Raw genomic sequence first — 23362 nt, forward strand, 5'->3', positions numbered from 1 at the left:
CGTGGGCGGGCGGCTGGGCCCCGGGGAGGGCGCGCTAACCCGCCGCGCGCCCGGGCCGTCGGCGCGGCCATCTTGCCGTACGGACGGCCCGGCGCGCCATGCCTCCGTACGGGGCCGCCGGCCCGGGGCGCCCCCGCCCTCCCCCGACGCCGCGGGCCGCGGGCCGCGCCCCGCCGGGTGCAGGGGAGCCCGGGCCGGCCGAGCCGCGGCCGGGCGGCGGGGCGGCGGGGCGGCGGGGCGCGCGCCGCCATCTTGCCGTACGGGAGCCGCGGGGGCCGGCTCCCACGTCCCGCAGCCGTGTCGCCGCGCGCCCTCCCCTCGGGGCGGTCCCGCTCGCGGCGCGGCGCGGCGAGGGCCGGAGCCTGGCGGCGGCGCGGCGGCCTGAGGCCCGAGATGGTGATCTGCTGCGCGGCCGCGAACTGCTCCAACCGGCAGGGCAAGGGGGAGAAGCGCGCCGTGTCCTTCCACAGGTAACGCGCCCCGCCGCCGCCGCCGCCGCCGCCCCGGCCGGCCACGCCCCCGCCCGGCCCCGCGGGGAAACTGAGGCCGCGCGGCCCGCGGCGGGAGGCCCCCGGAGCGCCGGGCCTCGGCCGGTCCCGCCCGTGAGTCAGCGCCGGCGCTGTGTGACCTTGGCGCGGGCCGCCGTCTCTGGGCCCCGCGGCCCCCGGCGCCCCCTCCGCCCAGCCCCCTCCCGCCGCCCCCCTCCCGCCGCGCGCTCGGCTCAGCTGTCCGCGAGCGTCGCCCCCGATGGCGAGGCCCTGCCCTCCCCGAGCCGCCCTGCCCTCCCCTCCCCTCCCCTCCCCTCCCCGCCCCGGGCCGGGCCGCCCGCGCCGTGGCCGCGCCGCGCGAGCTCTACCTGGCGGCCCGCGGCCGGGAGGGGGGAGGCGGGACGGGCTGCCCCCCAGGGGGCGTCCTGCAGCATCTGCGCTGGAGCGGGGCGAGGCCGGCCTTCCCCGCGCCCCTCCCCCCCCCCCGCCTGCGCCCCTGCCCCGCGCCACCTGCCCTGCGCACCCTTGCGCCCCTGCCCTGCGCCCCTCGCGCTGCTCCCCTGCCCTGCGCCCCCGCTCTGCTCCCTGCTGCCCTCGCTGCCCCTGCCTGCGCCCCCGCGCTGCTCCCCTGCCCTGCGCCCCCCACCCTGCCCTGCCCCTCGCGCTGCTCCCTTGCCCTGCGCCCCCCGCGCTGCTCCCCTGCCCTGCGCCCCCCACCCTGCGCCCCTTGCCCTGAGCCCCTCGCGCTGCTCCCCTGCCCTGCGCCCCTGCCCTGCGCCCCCCACCCTGCGCCCCTCGCGCTGCTCCCCTGCCCTGCGCCCCCCGCGCTGCTCCCCTGCCCTGCGCCCGCCGCCCTGGCCACTTCTGGGCTGCACCTGGGGCAGGAGGCGGCTCTGCCCTCTGGGCCGGACGGCGGGGAGACGGCTGTGCCTCCTGGGCTGGCCCGGCTCCCTTCCGGAGGTTTCCTGGACTCCAGCCTGATCCAGCGAGTCCTCCTCCTGGCAGATATTTCTGTTTTATGTTATGGGGAGTGAAGGTCTAAGGGCTCCAGTGGCCTGTTACCTACAGTCAGTCCCTCCCTGCGTGTTCTCTTAAGCTGCTACAATGTATCCGAAGAACTGGCCGCCGGGGTCAGAGGTCGGAGGCCAGAGGCCATGCCGTCTTGAGAGCTCTCTTCAGAGCCTGTGTCCCCAAGGCCTCGACAGGCTTCCGAAAACCAGGCAGAGAGCACCGCGGAGAAGGGCGCCCTTGGCGCTCACAGTGCTCTCCGGTGCGGGGCAAAGGCCGTGGGAACCGGGTCTTCGCGAAGTGGGTTCACAGGATCAAGGAAGTGTAGGACGTCGTGTTGTCCAGAACCTCCTGGGGGGTTAGTATCCGCCTTGGTCCTGGTTCTGGTCCACAGTGGCCTCAGGTGGGATAGATGACCTCAGGTGGGGCACGTAGCCCTCGGAATAATCACCCGGCCCTGGGGAGAAGTTTCTCCCGGGTTCCTGAAGAGAGGTCTTGTCTAAACGAGAAGAAGTGATTACTAAGTATTTCGGTATGGGGTGTTTTCCAGTTGCTGGTTGCTTTTTAAAAAACACTGTTGCTCCGGGCAGCTGGCAGCGGGACTGTAGCTGTTGAGTCTGACCTCTCCTTAGGGTCGCCTCGAATCCTCGACTGCTTGAGTCACAGCCCAGGCTGGGCCCACGCAGCATCTGGGACCCTCTCCCGGCCTCTCGCTCGCATCTCTTTTGGCCACAGCAGACCCGGCTTCCAACAGGGGGACCCGCCATCCCGGATTTAGCACCCAGCCTGCATCAGAGGCACACCAGGAGGGTGGTTTAGCTGTGTGTTTCTAGCAACTATTTCCAGGGCTTCCTGAAGCCTTTCCTGTTGTCAGATGCCATCCTGTGCGACCTCTCCTGGGGGGCATTCACCACAGCTTGGGAGGAGTTCCCTTCATTCTTTCTGCGCTCTCAACTGTAAGCTCCTTAAGGGTAGGCAATGAGCCCGGCATCGTCTATCTCATGATGACTTCCAGGTAGAGGGTGCTTAAGTTTTTAAACGGGTAAAGTCAATACAGGACTAGGTATTTGCAGAAACACTTGTTTTGCTTTAATAGTTGATAAATTTGGGAGGAGACATTTAGTGATTTCTTTCTAATTCCGTTGTCATATTTCCTGCAGGTTCCCCCTAAAGGACTCAAAACGTCTGATCCAGTGGTTAAAAGCTGTTCAGAGGGATAACTGGACCCCCACAAAGTATTCTTTCCTCTGTAGTGAACATTTCACCAAAGACAGCTTCTCCAAAAGGCTGGAGGATCAGCATCGCCTACTCAAGCCCACAGCAGTGCCCTCCATCTTCCACCTGCCTGAGAAGAAGAGAGGCCCTGGAGGTCATGGCCGCACGAGGAGAAAGGTCACCAGAAAGGCCTCTGGGGGCCTGAGGGGACACGCGAGTGGGGCGGACGGGAAGGGAGCTGCAGGTTCCTCGTCGTCCTTGGGTGAAAGCCCGATGGCCAAGCCGGGGTCCCGAAAGGGGAAACAGGCTACACTGCAGGGTGAAACTACACCCAAAGCCTCCCAGGAGGCCATTGGTCAGGAGCGCATGCGGCAGGTCCTGGAAGGGACTCCAGGCGATGGTCCAGCCCCTGCGGCAGGCGGTCAAGGAGAAGCAGATGCATCTGCTATGGATGCTGGTGGTGAGAGTGCCGCCGCCGCCGCCGCCGCCCCCCCGGACGGAGGCCTGGTAGATAAGAGTGGCATCTCCAAAGATGACTTTACGCCACCGGGGTCCGGGGCTTGCAAGTTTATTGGCTCGCTGCATTCTTACAGTTTTTCCTCCAAGCACGCTCGGGAGAGGGCCTCTGTCCCCCGAGAGCCCGTTGACCGAAAAAGGCCGAAGAGAGATGTGGAGCCCAGCTGCAGTGGGACCGGCCCGGGGCCCGACAAGGGCTTGGCCCAGAGTCCCCCGAGCTCATCACTCACAGCGACGCCTCAGAAGCCCTCCCAGAGTCCCTCTGCCCCTCCGACAGACGTCACCCCGAAGCCAGCAGCGGAAGCTGTGCAGAGCGAGCACAGCGATGCCAGCCCCATGTCCATCAACGAGGTCATCCTGTCGGCGTCGGGGGCCTGCAAACTCATCGACTCGCTGCACTCCTACTGCTTCTCCTCCCGGCAGAACAAGAGCCAGGTGTGCTGCCTGCGGGAGCAGGTGGAGAAGAAGAACGGTGAGCTGAAGACCTTGCGGCAGAGGGTCAGCCGCTCCGACAGCCAGGTGCGCAAGCTGCAGGAGAAGCTGGACGAGCTGAGGAGAGTGAGCTTCCCCTACCTGAGCAGCCTGCTGCCCTTCAGCCGCGGTCAGTACCTGAGCCTTGAGGCTCCCACCCTGCCCGGTCGTTGTGAGGCCTTTCTGGCTGTGGCTGGTGGGCCTGGTCACCTTTGTGTGTTGCGAGCGCCCTGCTGTCTCGGGAGGAGGCTCTGCTAGCAGCTGTGCGGAGCTCACGGGGCTCCAGGGCCTGGAGGGGCATCGCAGCTAGCAGGGGCCAGTGGGTGACAGGGGAGGGGTGTCACGTCCACCGGGAGAGCCCGCAGTGCTCGCTGCAGGGTCCCCCGGCCTATCCGGGGGCAGTCCGCCTCTCCTGCACACCTCACTCAACCCTCAGTGCGGACTGCGCTAGCGTCTCGTTGAGGAACAACGTGGACATAGCGAGGTAGTAGAGAAACGGGAGGAGGCCCTTAAACCACGGCAAGTGTCTTGCACTTTGTGTTTTAATGAATATCCTTGAAGGTAAATCATTTTGAATGTTAATAACTAACAAGATTTTAAGCCTCTCTTTGAGTAGGATATATTTGTTTTGTAAAAATTAGAATGGTACAGGAATACGTGGGCTAGGGAGTGGTGAAGGTTCCCGTTTCTCGCCTCCCAACTTGGAGTCCTTGCGGCCAGCGGCTTGTGTGATCTTTTGGACTATCGTCTGCACTTTTACATACTTGTCTCTGTACGTGTACTGATGGGTTGGATATGTTTTATAGATTTATTGGCTACGTGTCTGCTTTTCATCTCATTTGGCACTTGTTAAAATTGCTCTCTAGATATTCTTTGCATTTTGAGTATAGTTATCTTTTACCTGCCGTGTATCCATGGAAAATGTTTTCCTAGTTATTGTTCATTTAATCTGGATCGATATTTGTCTTCCTGGGTGTAATGAACCCTTCGGGATGGGGGAAGGCTCGCCGGGTGGCAGGCTGTTCAGGACCTTCTGGACCCCGGGGCAGTAACCATCAGCACAACCAAAACAAAAGCAAAAAACCAGACCCACTATGTGCATTTCCACCCTCATGCCAGGGGAAGATTGGCTCCAGTGGAGGACCAGCGATGGACTGGCCTCCTCTCATCTCAGGCTGTTTCTGCAATGGACTGGCCTCCTCTCATCTCAGGCTGTTTCTGCAGTTTCTCCTAGCCCGCACGACCCTGCTACCTTTCTTTTCTCGTCAGGCTTCTCCAGCTGCCACGATTACAGGTCTTTCCAAACTAGCCCCTCACCCCATCGAGCAAGGCTGCATAGCTGTTTACAGTCCGTGAATCCTCACTTCTTCCTCGTTTCCTCGGTTTTATTTTGCCGTTCTGGCTACTGGAGGGAAGTTTGTATTTCCTGATACCTGCACTTTGCAGCTGCGTCGCTTCTTCTGTCCCGCGGGTCCCCATGAGGGTCTGTTTCGTGCTGCTCATTGTTGTTCACCTCGGGATACTTGGTCCCTTGTCTTCACTCCCTCTTTAACTGAGTGATTTAGACGGGCATCAGCAGTTTTTCCAGTTGGTACATTAGGGGAGGGAGCTAATTTTTTGTGATTTTTTTATTTTTTAACAGTTTCAAATATTGCATTCATTTATTTAAAATTTTTTTTTAAGTTCCAGTCTATTTAACATGCAGTGCTGGGTTAGTTTCAGGTGTTAGTGCTCATCAAGATAAGTGTGCTCTGATCTGCTTCACCTGTTTCATCCATGCCTCCCCTTTCTGTGATTATTCTTTTTTTTTTTTTAAGATTTTATTTATTCATGAGAGACACACACAGAGAGAGAGAGAGAGAGAGAGAGAGAGAGAGAGAGATATGCAGAGACACAGGCAGAGGGAGAAGCAGGCTCCATGCAGGGAGCCCGACGCGGGACTCGATCCCGGGTCTCCAGGATCAGGCCCTGGGCTGAAGGTGGTGCTCAACCGCCGAGCCACCCCAGCTGCCCTGTGATTATTTTTAAACTTTATTGCTTTAAGGTCCAGTGATATGGTCTCATAAAGATAGCTACTTTTTGGGCTCTTTCTTGGGATTTCATTGTGGCTTTTGTGAATATTTCATTGTGGTCGAGAAGAATGTATGGGCTGCAGCAGTTGGTTACATCTTCTGTGTCTCAGCCTGGGTCTAGCCGGTTAGCAGAGCTGAGGTGCCGGTTCCGCCGGGTGTGTCAGCACCCTGTGGTAGACGCTTAGGTGTTCCTGACAGTTACTGGCACAGTGCACCCCTTTTTGTTCCAATTTAAGGGTTACTTCATTTTCTAATTTTTAAAACTTTCTTATATCTTTTTTTTTTTAGCTATATTGTAACTCAGTCTTCAAGTCGGTTTTTTTTTTTTTTTTTTTGTAGAGCAATTTAATCCATTTACCATTGTGATTATTGGTTAAGTTGGAATCTGCATGCTGTTTTATTTTTTTAATTTGTTAGGTTTTCTTGTTCCCCTTTCTGCCCTTTTGGTGGATGTCCTTCAGCTTTTTTTTTTTTTTTTTTAGATTTTTAAAAATTTATTCATGAGAGAGCGAAAGAGAGGCAGAAGACAGAAGCAGAGGGAGAAGCAGGCTCCCTGCAGGGAGCCCGCTGTGGGACTTGATCCCAGGACCCCGGGGTTACATCCTGGGCCAAAGGCAGGCTCTAAACCTCTGAGCTACCCAGGCGTCTCTGTCCATCAACTTTTAACAATACCTGTTGAAGCCCATCTCTGTAACCCTCAGAGCTGACCCGCTGCCCTGCGCCAGCCCGCCAGCTCCTCCCTTCCGCTACCCTGACCAGGACCGTCTGTCATCCTGGGTCCCTCTTGGCTTTCCCATCAAGCAGGAGTAATTATTATTATTATTCTTTTTAAGCAGGAGTAATTAGATGCAAGTACACATCTGATCTGTTACTTCGGTCACCACCATTTATTGTATCCAAATGTTTCTTCTTTTGGGGGAATATTTAATGATATTTTTGGAACCCACCGCACAGTAGAATTTTGAGAGAAATTGAGTTTGAGATGCTCCTTAGGTGCCGATGCCCGGGAAGCAGCACCTGTCCTCTTGGAAGTTTCCACGTTTGCCCTGTCGGGATGAGATCAGAGGCATGTAAAGCGGTGGGATTGAATAAGGTTTCCAGGAGAAGTTGTAGTTGGGGAAGGGGCCCAGGCCCAGCCCAGGAGCAGGCCATGTTTGTGGAGGTACAGTGGGAAGGGCCAAGGGGAGGAGTGGGAGCAAGGATGTGTGGGGTGGCAACCTGGAGGGAAAACCAAGGGTGCTCAGCCAGGTTGGATCCAGCTCTGATCAGAATGAAGAAAAGATGGCTGGATTCAGCCACACGGGGTCACTGGTGATCACATTCTCCTTGGAGCAGTGGGAACTCTGCTGGGTCTCTGGGGCGAAGGCGAGGCGGGGATGAGGCAGTTTGTTGAGCCATGAAGGAGTAGACGGTAACCAAGGGGATCATGGCTCCAGGGGAGACTTCGTTTGTAAAGTGGAGACAAGCAAGCAGGTGTCTGTGCTGCTGGGGGCACGGGGGATGGGGGGGAGGGGTCGTGAGGGCCAGGAAGGAGGTGCCTGGAAGGGGGCTGTGGACAGGGTGTACCTGCACCTCTGCCCCTGTGCTCCCCGGAGGATGAGTCTGGCCACTGGCTGGGAGTGGAGGGGAGGACTGGCAGTGGAAGGGGAGGGCAGGGGCGGGAGAGCGGGCTCCCTGGCTTGGTCTCCAAGAGCTGCTTGGAGCCGTCAACTCAAAATGTCTTCTGTCTTAATGGTTCTCAGCGCCATCATGAATTTGTTGGCCGTCAAAGGAAACTTTGTAGGGGTTTTTTGTCGAAGGGGCTATCCACGTGTTTCTTCGGTCCATTGCCTGTAGCCAGTCCTTTACCTGTGGACAGATTCCCCGCAGCGGAGCAGCTGGGCCAGGAGCCTGGCCTTCCCGCAGGGCCCTCCCAGGCAGGAGTCTGTGGCTTACGTGAATGTCCAGTTGCTCTAGCACCATTTGTCCAGGAGGCTGTCTTTTCTCCATCAAGTTGCCTTTGCTCCTCTTTCTGGACTCTCTGTTGTGTTGTGTGGATCTGTGCATCCCCTGGCTCGTCAGTACCATGCTATTGGTTATTGTAGCTTTTAGTAAGTCTTGAAATATAGAGGACTGTTCTTTTCCATGAATATTGTGTTGGCTATTCTGGGACTGGTGCCTCTCCATATGAACTTTAGAATCAGCTGGTTGATTTCCAGGGAATGGCTTGCTGGGATTTTGACGTTGGGATTGTGTTGAATCTATAGATCAATTTAAGAAGAATTGACATCTTCACAGCATTGAGTTTTTGGTGTATCAACATGAATACCCATCCATTTATTTAGATCTTTTATTTCCATTGGAGTTTCATATTCCAATTGTTTCTTCTGGTATATAAGAGAATAATTGACCCTTTTTTGTCAACCTTGTGTTCTGCAACCTTGCTGTCATTGCTTATTAATTCCAGGAGTTTTTTGTCAATTCTCTGGAATTTTCTACATGGATAGTCATGTCATCTCCAAACAAAGGTGGTTTTTTTTAATTAATTAATTAATTAATTTAATATTTTATTTATTTATTCATAGAGACAGAGAGAGAGAGGCAGAGACACAGGCAGAGGGAGAAGCAGGCACCATACAGAGAGCCTGAAGTGTGGGACTCGATCCAGGGTCTCCAGGATCGCGCCCTGGGGCTGCCCAACAAAGGTGGTTTTATTTTTTCTGTCCCAATCTGTATCCTTTTATTTCTTTTTTTTTAATTACATCAAGTAGGATTTCCAGGACTTTGTTGACTATGAGTAGTACTGATCTTAGTACGAGAGCTTCTGAGTTGCTCACCATTGTAAGTATGATGTGTTAGCTGTAAGGTTTTGTCAGGGATGTTCTTTATTAAGTTAGGAAGTTCCCCTTTATTCCTAGTTTATCAAGAGTTTTTATGAGGAATGGGTGTTGGATTTTTGTCAAACACTCTGAGGATTGATTGAGATTATTGCGTGGTGGTTTTTCTTCCAGCCTTTTGGTGTGGTGAGTTACATTAATGGATTGTAGACTGCTGAACCAGCCTTGCATACATGGACGAAACGCACGGTCATGGTGTATGATTCATTCCTTCATTTTTTTTTTAAGATTTTATTTATTTGTTCATGAGAGACAGAGAGAGAGAGAGGCAGACACACAGGCAGAGGGAGAAGCAGGCTCCATGCAGGGAGCCCGATGTGGGACTCGATCCTGGATCTCCAGGATCATGCCCTGAGCTGTAGGCGGCGCTAAACCGCTGTGCCACCGGGGCTGCCCCATTCCTTCATTTTTGGATTCAATTTACTAAATGCTTATTAAGGATTTTTGTATCTATGTTCATGAGAGATATCTGTACTTTCCTTTCTTGTAACGTCTTTGTCTGGTTTTGGTGATTGGGTAATGCTCATCTCATAGAATGAGTTTGGAAGTATTACCTCTGCTTCTGCCTTTTACGAGAGATTGTAAAGAATTGGTATAACTTTGTTCTTCTTTGGTATAGTTCATCGATAAACCCATCTAGGCCTGGTGTTTTTTCTTTTGGAAGGTGGTTAATTTTTTTTTTAAGATTTTTATTCATGAGAGACACCGAGAGAGAGGCAGAGACACAGGGAGAGGGAGAAGCAGGCTCCCTACAGGGAGCCTGATTGTGGGACTCGATCCCAGGACCCCGGGGTCACACCCTGGACCAAAGGCAGACGCTCAACCGCTGAGCCACCCGAGCATCCCTTTTCTTTTCTAATATACTCATTTAGTGCTATAAAATTTCCTCTAACCATTGTTTTTACTGCATCCTACAAAATTTGGTAAGGTGTATTTTTCTATTTAGTTCAACTAATTTTTTTGTTTCTCTTGAGGCATCCATCTTGTCCCACTTGTTAATTAGAAGTATTTCATCTAATCTACAAATATTTGGGAATTTTCAACTAATTTGCTATTACTGACTTGCAGTTCAATTCTCTTGTGGTCTCAGGGCATACTTTGTATGATTTCTAGTGCGTTAAATTTGTGAAAATATGTTTTATGGTCTTGCTCAATGTCCCATGTGAGCTTGAGAAGCATGTGTGTTCTGCTGTTGGATGAAGTAGTGAGGGTTCCCCAGGGAAACAGGATCAGTAGGATGTGTATATACACAGGTATAACAGGAGGTTTGTTATAGGAATTGGCTCCCAGGGTTATGAATGGCAAGGCAAGGTGGAGAACTGGGAAAGCTGGTGGCATAATTTAGTTCCTATCCAAAGGCCTGAGAGTTGTCAGGAGTGCGAGGGGATGGGGTGTAAGTCCCAGTCTGAGTCTGACAGAGTCTGAGGACGGGAGAGCTGATGGCCCAGGAAGAATGGACGCCCCGGCTCAACCAGAGAGCACGTTCATCCTCTCTCTGCCCTTTGTCCTCTGCAGGCCTTCCGTGCCCACCCGCACAGGGGAGGGCCCCCACTCTGCTCTGTCACCAGTTCACATGCCTCTGTGAGGGGGTTTACAGGAGTCTTGTTTCACTAGCTCTGTGCACATCTCATACCCTGTCAAATTCCGTGACACCGTAGCTCACAGAGTTAGTGACATCCTGGTGACTGATGACGCAGTTCATCCAAGTCCTTACTGGTTTTCTGCTGCTGGATCCATCCATTCCTGACAGGGGAGTGCTGAAGTCTCCACCTGTGACTGGATTTGTCTGTTTCTTGTTACAGTTCTACCAGTCTTTGCCTCACGTGTTTTAGTGTTTGGTTAAGTGCGTAGACAGCAGCAGTTCTGGTGTCTTCCTGAAGTATTGACACTTTTGTCTCTATGTAACGGTCCTCTTTATCGCTGATAATTGTTTTTGTCCTAACATCTGCTTGTCTGAAGTTAATATAGCTCTGCAAGCTTTCTCCCGGCGTGTATGAGCATGATGGATCTCTCTGTGTCTTTATTTTTAACGTGGGTATCTTAGAGATGACATATAGTTGGGTTTTCTTTTTTTTTTTCCAGACTGTCTACTCTGACAGGCTCTGTGTTTCCACTGGTATACGTAGACCGTTCACGTTTAAAGTGGGTATTGAGGGCAGCCCCGGTGGCCCAGCGGTTTAGTGCCGTCTTCGGCCCGGAGTGTGATCCTGGTGACCCAGGATCGAGTCCCACATCAAGGCTCCCTGCATGGAGCCTGCTTCTCCCTCTGCCTGTGTCTCTGAGCCCCCCCCCCCCCCCGCCGTCATGAATAAATAAGTAAAATCTTTAAAAAATAAAAAAATAAAGTGGGTATTGCTCCAGCTGGACGAATATCCTTTGTGTCTGCAGCCACTCTCCTTTGGTTTCTTCTGTGCTGTTCCTCTCCTTTTCTGCTTTCTCTGGTTTTGATTGAGCATTTTGTGTGATTTCATTTTCCCCCTTAGTAGATGGATTTTACTTCTTGCGGAAACTGGGCTTGGGCGCCCTGGAGTCTTCACGTTTACAACTCCTCTGCGTCCACTTTCAGATGCCGCTGCTTCCCTGGTAGTGCGGGCTCCTTAGAGCGGGGCAGCCCAGTGTCCCCCCTCATCCCTTGCAGCGTTGCCGTCCCTTGTTCTGTTTGTACGTGTGCTGGAATCACGCTGTCGTTAATCTGAGCAAATCCAATGGTCAATTAAAAATGAGAAAGGGGGCTCCTGGCTGGCGCAGTCGGTTGGGCGTCCGACTTCGCCTTGGGTCGTGGGGTCAGGCTGTGCTCAGTGCGGAGTCTGCTTCAGACCCTCTGTCTCTGCTCCTCCCCCCACACTCCCTCCTCTCTCTCTAATAAATAAATCTCTAAAAAAAAAAAAAAAAAAGATTTTACTTTACCTTCATGTGTTCCTGCTCCAGCACTCTTCTCTGTCTATGGATTCAGGTTTCTGACCTATATCATCCTCCTCCTCCCTGAAGAATTTTATTATTTCTTACAGGGCATGTAATTCCCTCTGTTTTTGTTTGAAAAAGCCTTTGGTTCTTTTATACTTCTGGAGGACAGTATTTTTTTTAAGTTTTCATTTGAATTTTTGTTTCGTTTTTTTATTTTAAGTTTCATTTTAATTCCAGTCAGGTAACATACTCTGTTGTATTTGAAGGGTGGCCTCACTGGATATAGAATTCTACTCTTGTGCTCACTTTGGCTGCACATACACTAAAATAGAATTTTACTCTTTTTTTTTTTTTTTTCAAGATTTTATTTATTTGGGCAGCCCGGGTGGCTCAGCGGTTTAGCGCCACCTTTGGCCTGAGGCCTGGTCCTGGAGACCCAGGATCGAGTCCCACATCGGGCTCCCTGCGTGGAGCCTGCTTCTCCCTCTGCCTGGGTGTCTCTCTCTCTCTCTCTCTCTCTTTCTCTGTGTGTGTCTCTCATGAATAAAAAATAAAATCTTTTTTTTTAAAGAAATTCTTTTTTTTTTTTTAAGATTTTATTTATTTATTCATGAGAGACACAGAGAGAGAGGCAGAGACACAGGCAGAGGGAGAAGCAGGCTCCATGCACCGGAGCCCGACGTGGGATTTGATCCGGGGTCTCCAGGATCACGCCCTGGGCCAAAGGCAGGCGCTAAACTGCTGCGCCACCCAGGGATCCCCTTAGATGTAGTTTTTTTATTATGTATTGTGCTTGGTGTCCTCTGAGCTTCTTGGATCTGTGGTTTGCTGTCTGACATTAATTTTGAAACTTCTCAGCTGTTACTTCATATTTCTTCTTTCTCTCCCCACTCCTTCTGTCGTGTCCATCGTGCGTACATACCCCTAGTCCTCCAATATTCTGTGTGTGCTGCTCTCCGCATCTCAGAATAGCCTTGGTTGACTGGCTCTCTCCTCGACGTCATGCGCCACGGGCTTCACTTCTGTTGCAGCAGCTTTGATGTGCAGCCTTTCCTTTGGGTTCTTCATCAGCGTCCTCTCCTCCTGTAGGGCTCCTTTGTTCAGGCACATTGTCTGCTTCTCCCACTAGAATCCTTATATTAATCATAGTTACTTTATTTTTTTAAAGATTTATTTATTCATGAGAGAGAGAGACAGAGACAGAGACACAGGCAGTGGGAGAAGCAGGCTCCATGTGGGGAGCCTGACGTGGGACTCGATTTCAGGTCTCCAGGATCACGCCCTGGGCTGAAGGCGGCACTAAACCACTGAGCCACCCGGGCTGCCCAATCGTAGTTATTTTAAATTCCAAGTCTGAGGATTCCAGAACCTATGCGACACCTGTGTCAGGTTCTGATGTTGTTTCTTGAGATTGAGTTTTTTCCTTGCCTGTCAGCATGGCTTGTAATTTTTTTGAAAGGTGCACGTGGTATAACGGGTAACAGAAGCTGAGCTAAGCAGGCCTTTAGCTTGAGGTATCAGTTGGCCTAACTGGCAGTTGGGTCGTGTCCAATCTCTAGTGCCTTTGTGGTGGCTTCCGATTCCTCTGAAGTCTTTACCATGTGCCTCGGGACTCCCTCCCAGCGTAGGTACCTGGGACTCTTTCTGCTCTGATCCTCTTACCTGTGAAAGCCCTGCAGAGTGGTTTGGGGGATGGGGTGCTCTGCAATGTCAGGTTTGAGGTTCAGCCTCGTGTGGCCTGTGTTTCTGGGCTCTGACCTTCTCAAGTCCTGGAGTGAGAAGGGAAGGCTGGAGGGGCTTGTGGGGAAAGCCCTGCCCCCCACTGAAGTAAAGCTCAGGTAAGATCTTCCCTACAAAGCCTCCCTTCGTTCTGGAGAGTGCTCTGAGCTTAGTTCAGATCTGTTCCTTTGTCTCCCACTGCAGAGACACACAGGATTGGTTCTTGGCCTTTCATGGTGACCTGTTGGGTTCCTGGGAGTCAGACCCGTGCAAGTGTCAGGCCCCCGGGATACTGTGTATCACACTCGTCTGTGCTCAGCTCCAGCCTCCTGCCCAGTTACCACCCAGTGTTCCTGTCTGCTCACGTCCACTCCCAGTGAGTCCGTCTCCACACCCTGGGAGGCCTGGGACCTCACTTCTGTGATGGGTCAAGGTGAACTCACTGGTTCTCAGTTTGTTCATGTTTTTCTTGTTGTAAGTTTGGGAGTTAGGGCTTCCATCCTCTTTATAGGTCAGAGTTGACCCTCGAAGCCTCCTCCCCTGTTATTAATGTAGTTATTGTTAATATGCCAGAAAGCTCCAATTTTAATAACTAAGCAGCCTATCAAAATTACTTATTCTAATAGTTTTTCAGTGGAGACTTTTGAGTTAATAGGTAATCAGCCGTAACACTTGCAAATTAAAATTATTTGGTCTTCTTTTATGTCTTTTATATTTTACAGAAACATATGCTTTAATTCCTGTCATTTGTTTTTTTTCCCCCCTGTGTGCACAAGCACCTTCCCATCTCATGGGTAATAAAGTGAGGGTTTTGCTATCATTTTAAAACAACAGGGGAGGGATCCCTGGGTAGCACAGTAGTTTAGCGCCTGCCTTTGGCCCAGGGCGTGATCCTGGAGACCCGGGATCGAATCCCACGTCGGGCTCCCGGTGCATGGAGCCTGCTTCTCCCTCTCCCTGTGTCTCTGCCTCTCTCTCTCTCTCTCTCTCTCTCTCTCTCTCTCTCTCTCTCTCTGTGTGTGTGTGTGTGTGTGTGTGTGTGACTATCATAAATAAAAATTAAAAAAAAATAAAGCTCTAAAATCAATCTTAAAAAAAATAAAAATAAAAAAAATGAAACAACAGGGGATCCCTGGGTGGCTCAGCGGTTTAGTGCCTGCCTTTGGCCCAGGGCGCGATCCTGGGGTCCCAGGATCGAGTCCCGCGTCGGGCTCCCAGCGTGGAACCTGCTTCTCCCTCCTCCTGTGTCTCTGCCTCTCGCTCTCTCTCATAAATAAATAATTATTTAGAAAAACAAAGCAAAACAAAACAGCTTCCTCTGGTGTGCCAGGCACATGGAATACAAACTGACCATCCATGCCAGGACAGCCTGGGCGCCCTCCCTGGTGTTTTGCAGCCAGTGTGCAACACTGTTGTCACTAACACTCAGCAGTGTGAGGGTGGGAGGCACCAGGAAGGAGTCCCAGTGAGGGTGTCTGCTCCCTTCCTGTCCTGGGCCCGTCTCCTGACACCTCTGCCAGGAGGCAAAGTAGGCTGCAAGCATCCCCGTTCAAAGCCAAGACAAGTGGGCCGCCAGCCCTCTAGGAGACAGATATCAAGGGACACGTCAGGAGTTCCCAGAGTGACTCTTCTAGAAATGGCTTTTGCTCTGTGCCTGACTCCGCCCGTTTCCCTGTTACACAGGCCACTTCCCTCTGTGGTCACTGGTGGGAGCAGCAGCAGGCGGAAGCCCCGCTCCTCACTCCCTGGCCTGTCCCACCTTCGTAAAATTCAGACTTGATCTCCTCCCAGATCCAAGGTTCAGTCACCTCTGGGTCTGTCTCCCCGAGGGTTTCTGGGGCACCACCTCCTAGGGTGGAACTACAGCTCCCAGAATGCCGTCCTCAGCTTGCCATTCACTTCCTGCCAAGCTGCTGACAGCCAGGTGCAAGCGTTTTCCGTCAATTGGCAGAAAACAACCTTGAAGAACCTTGACCGTGTCTGGAGTTCAGAAAACTTACCATCACTGATGGGTAAGCCCACTTTCACTGTCTTGGACCAAAAACTGAAAATTTACTTTTCTTGGAGAAAATTTAAATTTTTGTTTTTGCATTTTGGTTGAGATTTTAATAAACGAAAAAAGAAATCAGAAAAATGCATATAAAAGCCTGTCCAGTTTACTTAAAGAGGTTAAAAGTGGCAAATAGCCTTAACTCCCTTATTTTTTAGGTTTTTTTATTTGTTTGACTTTTAGGTTCATTTCACTTTTATTTTTTTAAGTATTTTTTTAAGTATGACTTCTGTGGAGTAAATATACACAAATCCTAAAGATTTCGTTGGATGAATTGCAACGTACATATGTAGGCTCTTGTGAGCTGACCTTGGGACTTAGGCTTACCCTCACCTTGCTGGTTCTCCCCTGCAGCACCTCACTGGCAAAGAGGGACAGTGGCGGAGGAGCTGGCGGCAGGTGGGGGCAGTGGGGCCGGCCCGCAGGCCCAGCAGGCTCGGCGCAGTGCCTCCCCGCACCCAGGGGCGCTGCAGGGGCAGACCTGGAAGGAGGCGAGCCGCCCGCCCGCCCCGGGCCTCGCTGCCTGCCCCTCACTCTGTTACAATTCATTACAGTTGGAGAGCAAATACCCGCCAGCCGCCGAACACCCCCCCCCCCCCGCCCGCTCAGCCGCCTGTCCCCAGCCACGTCACCTCTCCAGCCTCTCTTCTGCGTTCTGGCTCTGGCAACCCTGTCCTCTGAGCTTCCAGCCTCGGTGCCCTCGGCCACCGCCCCAGCCCCCACCCCGAGCAGGCAGTCCTCTGTCCCCTGCCGGAGCCCCCCCAGCACAACACCTGCATTCAGACGTTGTCCCAAGGAGAGAGCGGGCAGGCCCGACCCGCGCTGGCGGAGTGCCGCAGCCCCGCCGTCTTGTCCCACGGCCCTGCATCAGCCCCGAGGTACAGGGGGCAGGCTGGGCTCTGTGTCTGTCTGCGTAGTTAGCTGGGTGGTTGAGCACAGTCCCCTGCTCCCTGTCCCTTCACAGGACCCTCCCTGGAGCCCCTGTTCCTGACCCCTCTCTCCTGCTGGTGTCCCTTTGATTTGTTGCCTGCGAGCAAACAAGGGCTGAGGCGGAAGATCACCTTCAGGGCCTGGGCCCCTGGAGGGGTGTTGGGAGGACATCCGCAGGTCCAGGCTCTGGCCTGGGACCGCTGTGCACGTCCTCCCCACTGGCCCCCTGAACCACGCCTCACACTGCAACCTGTTGTTGCCATAATTCAGACACCTCTTTAGAAATTGGATATCTTAGCCCTAAATAGTTCTGGGTTTTCTTAAAATACCAGACGATCTGCAGCAGAAGGCCCTCTGCCTGTGGGCAGCAGTTGGCCAGCACAGACCAGAGGCCCTGGGAGGCTGGTGGCACCTCACCGCTCATCAGCCTGTGCTGTAGTGACGTAGTAAACAGGTCCTGGGAAGGCGTTTTGGCCTCTGATTTTTTTTTTTTTCTTAAGTTGGTTTGTTTTGTGGAAGTTTTGCCTCTGAATGTTTTCATTGTAGTACAATTTACGTAAGTGAAACAGCCCTCAGGTGCTCCCCTCCATGACTTCGGATGGGTGCAGACACCTGTGTGACCGCGACCCCACCCAGAATCCCCGGGTTCTCTGGTGCCCTCCTGCCCCGGCCCCCACCCGATGGCCTCATCGTGGCTCCATTTACCTCTTCTAGAATTTCATGCAGATGGAATCACAGAATAAGTACATGTTTGTGTCTGGCCTCTCTTTTGTGGCATGACGGTTTGGGCGGTTGGGAGGGAAATCTGATAGTGTTTCCTTGCTGCGTTGTGATCGATGTGGTGAGAACTCTGTACTTTTTGTAACTTACAGGTTTTCTCTGACCGTTTGTAAGGTCTGTTTTCATGAATATTCCAGAGGAACTTGAAGGAGTACTCCCTCATTTTCAGTTCAGAGTGCCATGCCCCTGGTTGTGTAAGGCGTGCTGCTCACTTGGACATAGAGTAGGCCGGGATCCCCTTTCGTTGCTCTCCACCAGCACCCGCGTGTCTGCAGCGGCTGCGTTGTGGATGCTGCTGCATTTGCTGCTGCAATGTCTCCGTGGTGACTTGCACCCTCAGCGTCCCAGAGAGCCGTTCTTCGTCTGTCTTAACTCATTTCGGCTTGAAGTTCATCGTCCCCCATAGTGGGATCGTGATGCTTGCTTTCCTGGTGCCTGCTTTTGCCCGGCTCCGAAACGCCTTTCTGAACCGCTTGGTTTCTGGTGCATCGCGCATAGCGAGAGTTGAAGGTCTTGCTTTGTGATCTAGTCTGAAAAGCTTTTTCCTTTTTATGTGGGTTCAGGTGTGTTTGGCCTTAGTTCTGCCTTATTTTATTTTATTTTTTAAGATTTTACCTATTCATGAGAGAGAGAGGCAGAGACACAGGCAGAGGGAGAAGCAGGCTCCACGCAGGGAGCCCGATGCGGGACTCGATCCCGGGACCCGAGGACCACCCCCTGAGCCGAAGGCAGACGCTCAACTGCTGAGCCACCCGGGCGTCCTTAGAGTAAAAACATTCCCCACTTGGCCTGTGCCTTGATTTGCCCACCTGGGGGACGTTGCTGCTCAGGGGTGGACTGTGGGCCTACTCGCAGCCCCTGCCCCAGCTCCCATCTTCCAGCAGCTTCTATGCGTACACGGTCAGGATGTCCACCGCCTGGGACTAGTCCCTGTTCTCCCGGCGAACACATCCAGTACTTACTGGGAATCCCTTTGCCGTCCCTTCCCCGAGGCCTCCGGGCAAAGCCTGCCCCATGGCCGTGTCCTCAGAGGATTCGCAGGAGCAGACTTCCCAGCATGTTAGTGTTGAGACTGCCCAATGTGGCGCCGTCTGGCAGGAGCACAGCGTGAGCTCACATGCACGTGAAATTGTCCAGTAGCAACACTGAAAAGGTAAAGAGAGGTGTGGAGAGAGAGAGAGAGAGAGAGAGAGAGAGAGAGAAAGAAAGAAAAAGAAAGAAGGAAAAAAAAAGAAAAGGAAGGGGAGAGAGAAAGAGGAGAGAGAAGAAAGAAAGAAAGAAAGAAAGAAAGAAAGAAAGAAAGAAAGAAAGAAAGAAAAGAAAGATGAAATTAACTTTAATAATATATTCTGTTTAACTCGGAGCCCCTGACTGGCTCAGTCAGAGGAGCGTGTGACTCTTGATTTTGGGTCGTGAGTTCAAGCCTCGTGGTGCATATGGAGGTTACTAAAAACTACATAAATAAAAACTTTAGGGGCACCTGGGCGGCTCAGGCGGTTAGGCATCTGTCAGGTCATAATCCTGAGGTCCTGGGATCGAGCCTTACGCTGGGCTCTCTCCCTCTCTGCCCCCTGACCCCAGCTCATGCTTTCTATCTCAAATGAATGAAAATGAAGTCTTTAAAAAAAAAAAAAACTTAAAAAAATGTTTATTTAACCCCATAGGGTCTGAAAAACATGATCGTTTCAACATATAATCACCAAAACCAAAAAAGTTACTGGGATGTTTGACATTCTCCTTTATTCCTTGAGTTTTTGAAATCCAGTGCATCTTCCCCTTGAAGCACATCTCTGTGGACCAGCGACATCAGGTGTCAGGTGTGCACGTGTGGCTGCGAGCGGCCGTGTCAGCACAGGTCTGTAGCCCATGCGTCGCACAGAGTTGTGGCAGCTACAAAGGCCTTGGCGCTCGCGCTCTGTGCATGTTGTGAGTGTGGCTGTGGCGTCTTCTGCTGGACGCTGTCAGGAGCCTGGCGTGCTCTCCGCCCTGCAGACTTACTTGCCTGTTCGCACAGTCATATACATGGCATCAAGCGTGTGGCCAGAGCATCTGGCTTTTCTCCCTTGGTTCCCCCACATGTGGCACGTGTCAGGGCTTCACTCCTTTTTAAATTTTTTATTTATTTATTTATTTACGATAGTCACAGAGAGAGAGAGAGAGAGAGGCAGAGACACAGGCAGAGGGAGAAGCAGGCTCCATGCACCGGGAGCCTGATGTGGGATTCGATCCCGGGGCCTCCAGGATCACGCCCTGGGCCAAAGGCAGGCGTCAAACCACTGCGCCACCCAGGGATCCTGCTTCACTCCTTTTTATGGCCAGTGCTGTTCGCCGTCTGGCTGGGCCACACGCTGTCATCCACCCGTCAGCTGTGAGCAGCAGCCCGGCCCCTGGGGATGTGTGCCCTGCCGTCAGGGGGACGCCCAGCAGCGAGCCTGGAGCGGCCCGACCCTCGCGGGGGCCCGTGGCACATGCCCGCAGCACGAGGGGCTCTCGGCCTCCTTGACTCTGTCTTCGTGTCACTCTTCTCAGGCGTCTCGGCCCTGAGCCCCACGCCGTCCACGGGGCTGCTTCCTGAGCTGCCTCCACGTCAGCTTCCTCGGGCTGCTCTGCGCTGTGTCTCCCCCAGTTCTTACGGCTCCCGCTCTCTTGACACTGCTCTCCTTCGTTCTTTTTTTTTAAAAAGAAACATTACAGGGATGCCTGGTGGGGGGGGGGGGGCTCAGTGGTTGAGCATCTGATAACTTGAGCTCCTAGATTCACTTGTGCCTGAGCAACCCCTGGACTCTTCATAAGGGACCATATATAAAATTCTCCTCCACATCAAGTTGGATCTCTGATACTTGCCGCTAAAATGGCCCCAAGTATGGGCCCCTGGGGGACTCAGCAGTTGAGCGTCTGCCTTCGGCCCAGGGTGTGACCCCTGCATCCTGGGATCGAGCCTACTTCTCCCTCCGCCTGTGTCTCTGCCTCTCTCTGTGTCTCAGGAATAAATAAATAAAATCTTAAATAAACATTACTGTATCTATTTTGTTTGTTTTAAAGATCTATTTCAGAAACAGAGGAATTGGGGATAGGACAGGGGCAGAGGCAGAGGGAGAGAAGCAGCCTCCACTGAGCGCCCGAGGCCGCGGTCCTGAGGTCATGACCTGAGCTGAGATCCAGAGTCGGGGCTCCCCGGCCTGCGCTGCCGGCGCCCTCCGCTCCCTGGTTCTTCATCTCCCACCAGGGCTCTTCCTCCCCAGGGGCTTCGCCCAGTGCCAAGTGCCCGGTGCTGAGCCGGTGCTCGCGGCCTCCCCGGGCGGGGACCGTGGCAGGTGGCAGCCCCCGCGCTCTGCGCTCCTCCCGGCGTCCACTCTAAGGCCAACTCCCACGGCTCAGCTCCCACGGCCAGCGTGAGGGAGACGCGGAGCGGGGAGCGGGGCCGTGTCCGGTGGCTGCTCCTGGCCTCGAGACGGCAGGCCCTCCCGCCGCGCCCCCCGCGCCTTCCTGTCTTCCCCAGGGGGAGGCGGGCAGGGACGGGAGGGGTAGCTCCCTGTGGAGATGGTAACGACTGGCCTGCCCGGCCTGCTCCCTTGGAGCCGGGGAACCTTGAGGGGGATTCGGGGGAACCCGGCGCGCTCCCTCTCTGGGAGGCCCCCCAGCAGCCCGGCCCGGAGGACGCCGTCGGGGAGCCAGGCAGGCCAGGACGGCCTTCCCTCCGTGCCGCCAGACCGAGTGCCTCAGAGGCCGCGGCCGGCTGAGAAAACGGAATTTCTGTTTATTGTGGAAACCTTGGATCCCATTGTCCTTCACGCCCAGACCCTCCTCTCTTTTCTGCGTAGGAGCCGCGGACATGTGCTCATCACTTGGCCTTTTTCAGGCCTCTCGACAGGTGGCCAGTGGCATGTTCGTGCTCACGTAGGGTTTGCTGTAATGGTGAGGGCGTGCTTCCACACGCAGTGTGCACACCCACACAAAGCAGGGCGCACGTCGGAGTCCACTGGATGCGGAGCCCACTGACCGCCTCTTCCTTTTGTCCTCAGAGCCCCCCACGATGAACCCCGTGGTGGAACCGCTGTCCTGGATGCTGGGGACCTGGCTGTCAGACCCGCCGGGAGCCGGGACCTTCCCGACACTGCAGCCCTTCCAGTACCTGGAGGAGGTGTGCATCTCCCACGTGGGCCAGCCTGTGCTGAACTTCTCGTAAGTGCCCCCACCCCGACTGCCTGTGAGCAGCGCCAGGCTGAGACACGCAGGCGCCAGGCAGGTTGTGTTTCAGAGAGGCACCCGCTCCCTGCCCTGAACCTGGTCACACTTGGGTAGCGGCACTTTCTGGGTCTCTCAAGTTTCTGAAGGTGTGAGGCTGAGCACAAAACCTCATCAGGCTTGTTTGTGCAAACACAAAAGTAAGTGCTTGTGCTCAGATCCCTTGTTCCACGCTGTACCTGATGTGAAGTCACCCCCACGTTACTGAAAACAGAATGGCCTGGCTTTCTTTTAGAATCCCTCCTGCCCCTGAGCTACTTGAGGTCTCAGGGAAGCTGTCAGTATACGTAAGTCATCCCTACACCCAGCGCGGGGCTTGAACTCATGGCCTCGGGATCAAGACCTAAACTGAGATCAAGGGTTGGACACCTAACCTCCTAAGCCGCCCAGGCGCCAGACAGCTACATTGTTTTATATTTGGAGGGTGGGGGTGCTTTATAAAGTGAGAAGAAAAAAATAAAAATAAAAATAAAAAAAAATAAAGTGAGAAGAGCGTCCGATACCTGGGGCTTCACCTTTCCTGCTGTCCGCAGGTTCAACGCCTTCCATCCGGACACACGCAAACCCATGCACAGGGAGTGTGGCTTCATCCGCCTCAAGCCCGATACCAACAAGGTGGCCTTTGTCAGCGCCCAGAACACAGGTACGCCTCCCTTGGTGGCTGTCCCTGGCCTGCCCCCTGCCCGCACGCCCTGCATGCCAGCAGCGGGGTGGCCACCGGGGGAGGCGGCATCCGCCTCCTGCTTTCCAAGTGACCTCCAGGTGTGTCCGTGCTCATGGGCATGTTTGTGGGGGACGACTGAGCGCTTGTCCATGTGGGAAGCGTCAGGCGTTTGGACAGGCTCAGTGGGGCTGCGGGAGGGCGCTGGTGAGAGGGGGCTGATTCCCTTTTCTCCTGAGTTCCTCAGCAGCAGCCCACGACAGAGCCTGTGTCTGCCGCAGCTCACAGATGTTTCCTGTGTGAGCGATAACGGGGGGCTCGCTGTGCAGCCAGACGTCCTCTGTCTGGAACTCTGCTCTGCCCCAGTCTGAGGTCACCCTAAGGTAGTTAACCCGGTTCGTGAGTTAGAAATTACTCAAAAACACCTGCCTGACCTTTACCTCGCTCACAGGCTCCAGTGAGTCTCACTTCCTAAAAGCTGGTGGACGATCAGAGCTAGCCTGTCCCTGCAGAGTGGGCCTGCCCAAGGCCTTGGCGAGCTAGAAATCGGGGGGACTTCGGCCCCTGGGAAGGGGGGTCCTTGTCCTATTTGATGGGGCAGGGCCGGGGTCGGGGCAGCGACCCCCCCAGAGTGACCCCTCCACAGACCCCCTGCCCTGGCTGTGAGAGTCTTTCCCCCTTGATGCCCAGGAGGCTCAGTGCTGGAAGGGGACAGGTTGTTGCCTCACTGGCTTCAGAGTTCAGACCCGTTGAAGCCTTGGGTGCAAAAGGTGGTGGTAGGAGCAGCGGCACCGGGAAGCCATGGGCAGGCTGTTGAGGACTCCCGGCCCCCGCAGGCATCGTGGAGGTGGAAGAGGGCGAGGTGAACGGGCAGGAGCTGTGCATCACGTCCCACTCCATCGCCAGGATCTCCTTCGCCAAGGAGCCCCACGTGGAGCAGGTGAGCCTTCCCTCTCAGATGCCGTGTGCTCAGTAATAAGGGGGTCATGAGTCCCCCCGGCCGCAGGCAGCCTTTCCGCTGGATCTCGGAGGCCTGCGTGTGCCATCATCTTACTGCTCCCCCCACATGCCGAGGTGAGGGCGTGCGCGGCGGAATCGTCTGGTCCCCGGCAGCTGGGCCCCTAGGGGTCATCAGGTCGGCTGTGGTTCTTCTGTCACAAACATCGTATTACATTTGTGTTGTTCTCTTTGGTAAATAAATCCACATCCGTTGGGAGAGTTCAGAGGACAAGGACCTTTGGGATATCGACGCAGACCATTAAATTGCTTTCCTCGGCGGCCGCGTTCCCTCCAGCACTGCAGGAGCGCACCTGGTGCCCTGCGCCTGTGTCCCCACGGCCTGGCTGCAGACTTGCTGGGGACGGTATCTTGTTTTACCTTAAGGGCACCAGGGAGCATTGCCCGTGCTTGTTGGCCGTTTGTGCCTC

At 54.1% G+C, this 23362-nt stretch overlaps 1 protein-coding gene across 2 annotated transcripts in view; it reads left to right on the top strand.

Annotated features, from left to right (window-relative positions):
* Positions 1–242: 242 nt before the first annotated feature.
* THAP4 (THAP domain containing 4) overlaps positions 243–23362 on the top strand; it is a 39343-nt gene continuing 16223 nt past the window's right edge. The window contains exons 1-5 of one of the 2 annotated variants that reach the window (XM_055300031.1): positions 243–470; positions 2657–3828; positions 21052–21211; positions 21808–21917; positions 22772–22875. In XM_055300031.1, coding sequence (XP_055156006.1) covers positions 394–470; positions 2657–3828; positions 21052–21211; positions 21808–21917; positions 22772–22875 — 1623 coding nt within the window. In that variant the 5' untranslated portion in view covers positions 243–393. Of the gene's footprint in view, positions 471–2656; positions 3829–15065; positions 15282–21051; positions 21212–21807; positions 21918–22771; positions 22876–23362 lie in introns of those variants that run through there. The other variant, XM_055300033.1, reaches the window with a different exon arrangement.

The sequence above is a fragment of the Nyctereutes procyonoides genome, unplaced genomic scaffold (assembly GCF_905146905.1).
Source record: "Nyctereutes procyonoides isolate TBG_1078 unplaced genomic scaffold, NYPRO_anot_genome, whole genome shotgun sequence".
In the NCBI taxonomy this organism is placed as follows: domain Eukaryota; kingdom Metazoa; phylum Chordata; class Mammalia; order Carnivora; family Canidae; genus Nyctereutes; species Nyctereutes procyonoides.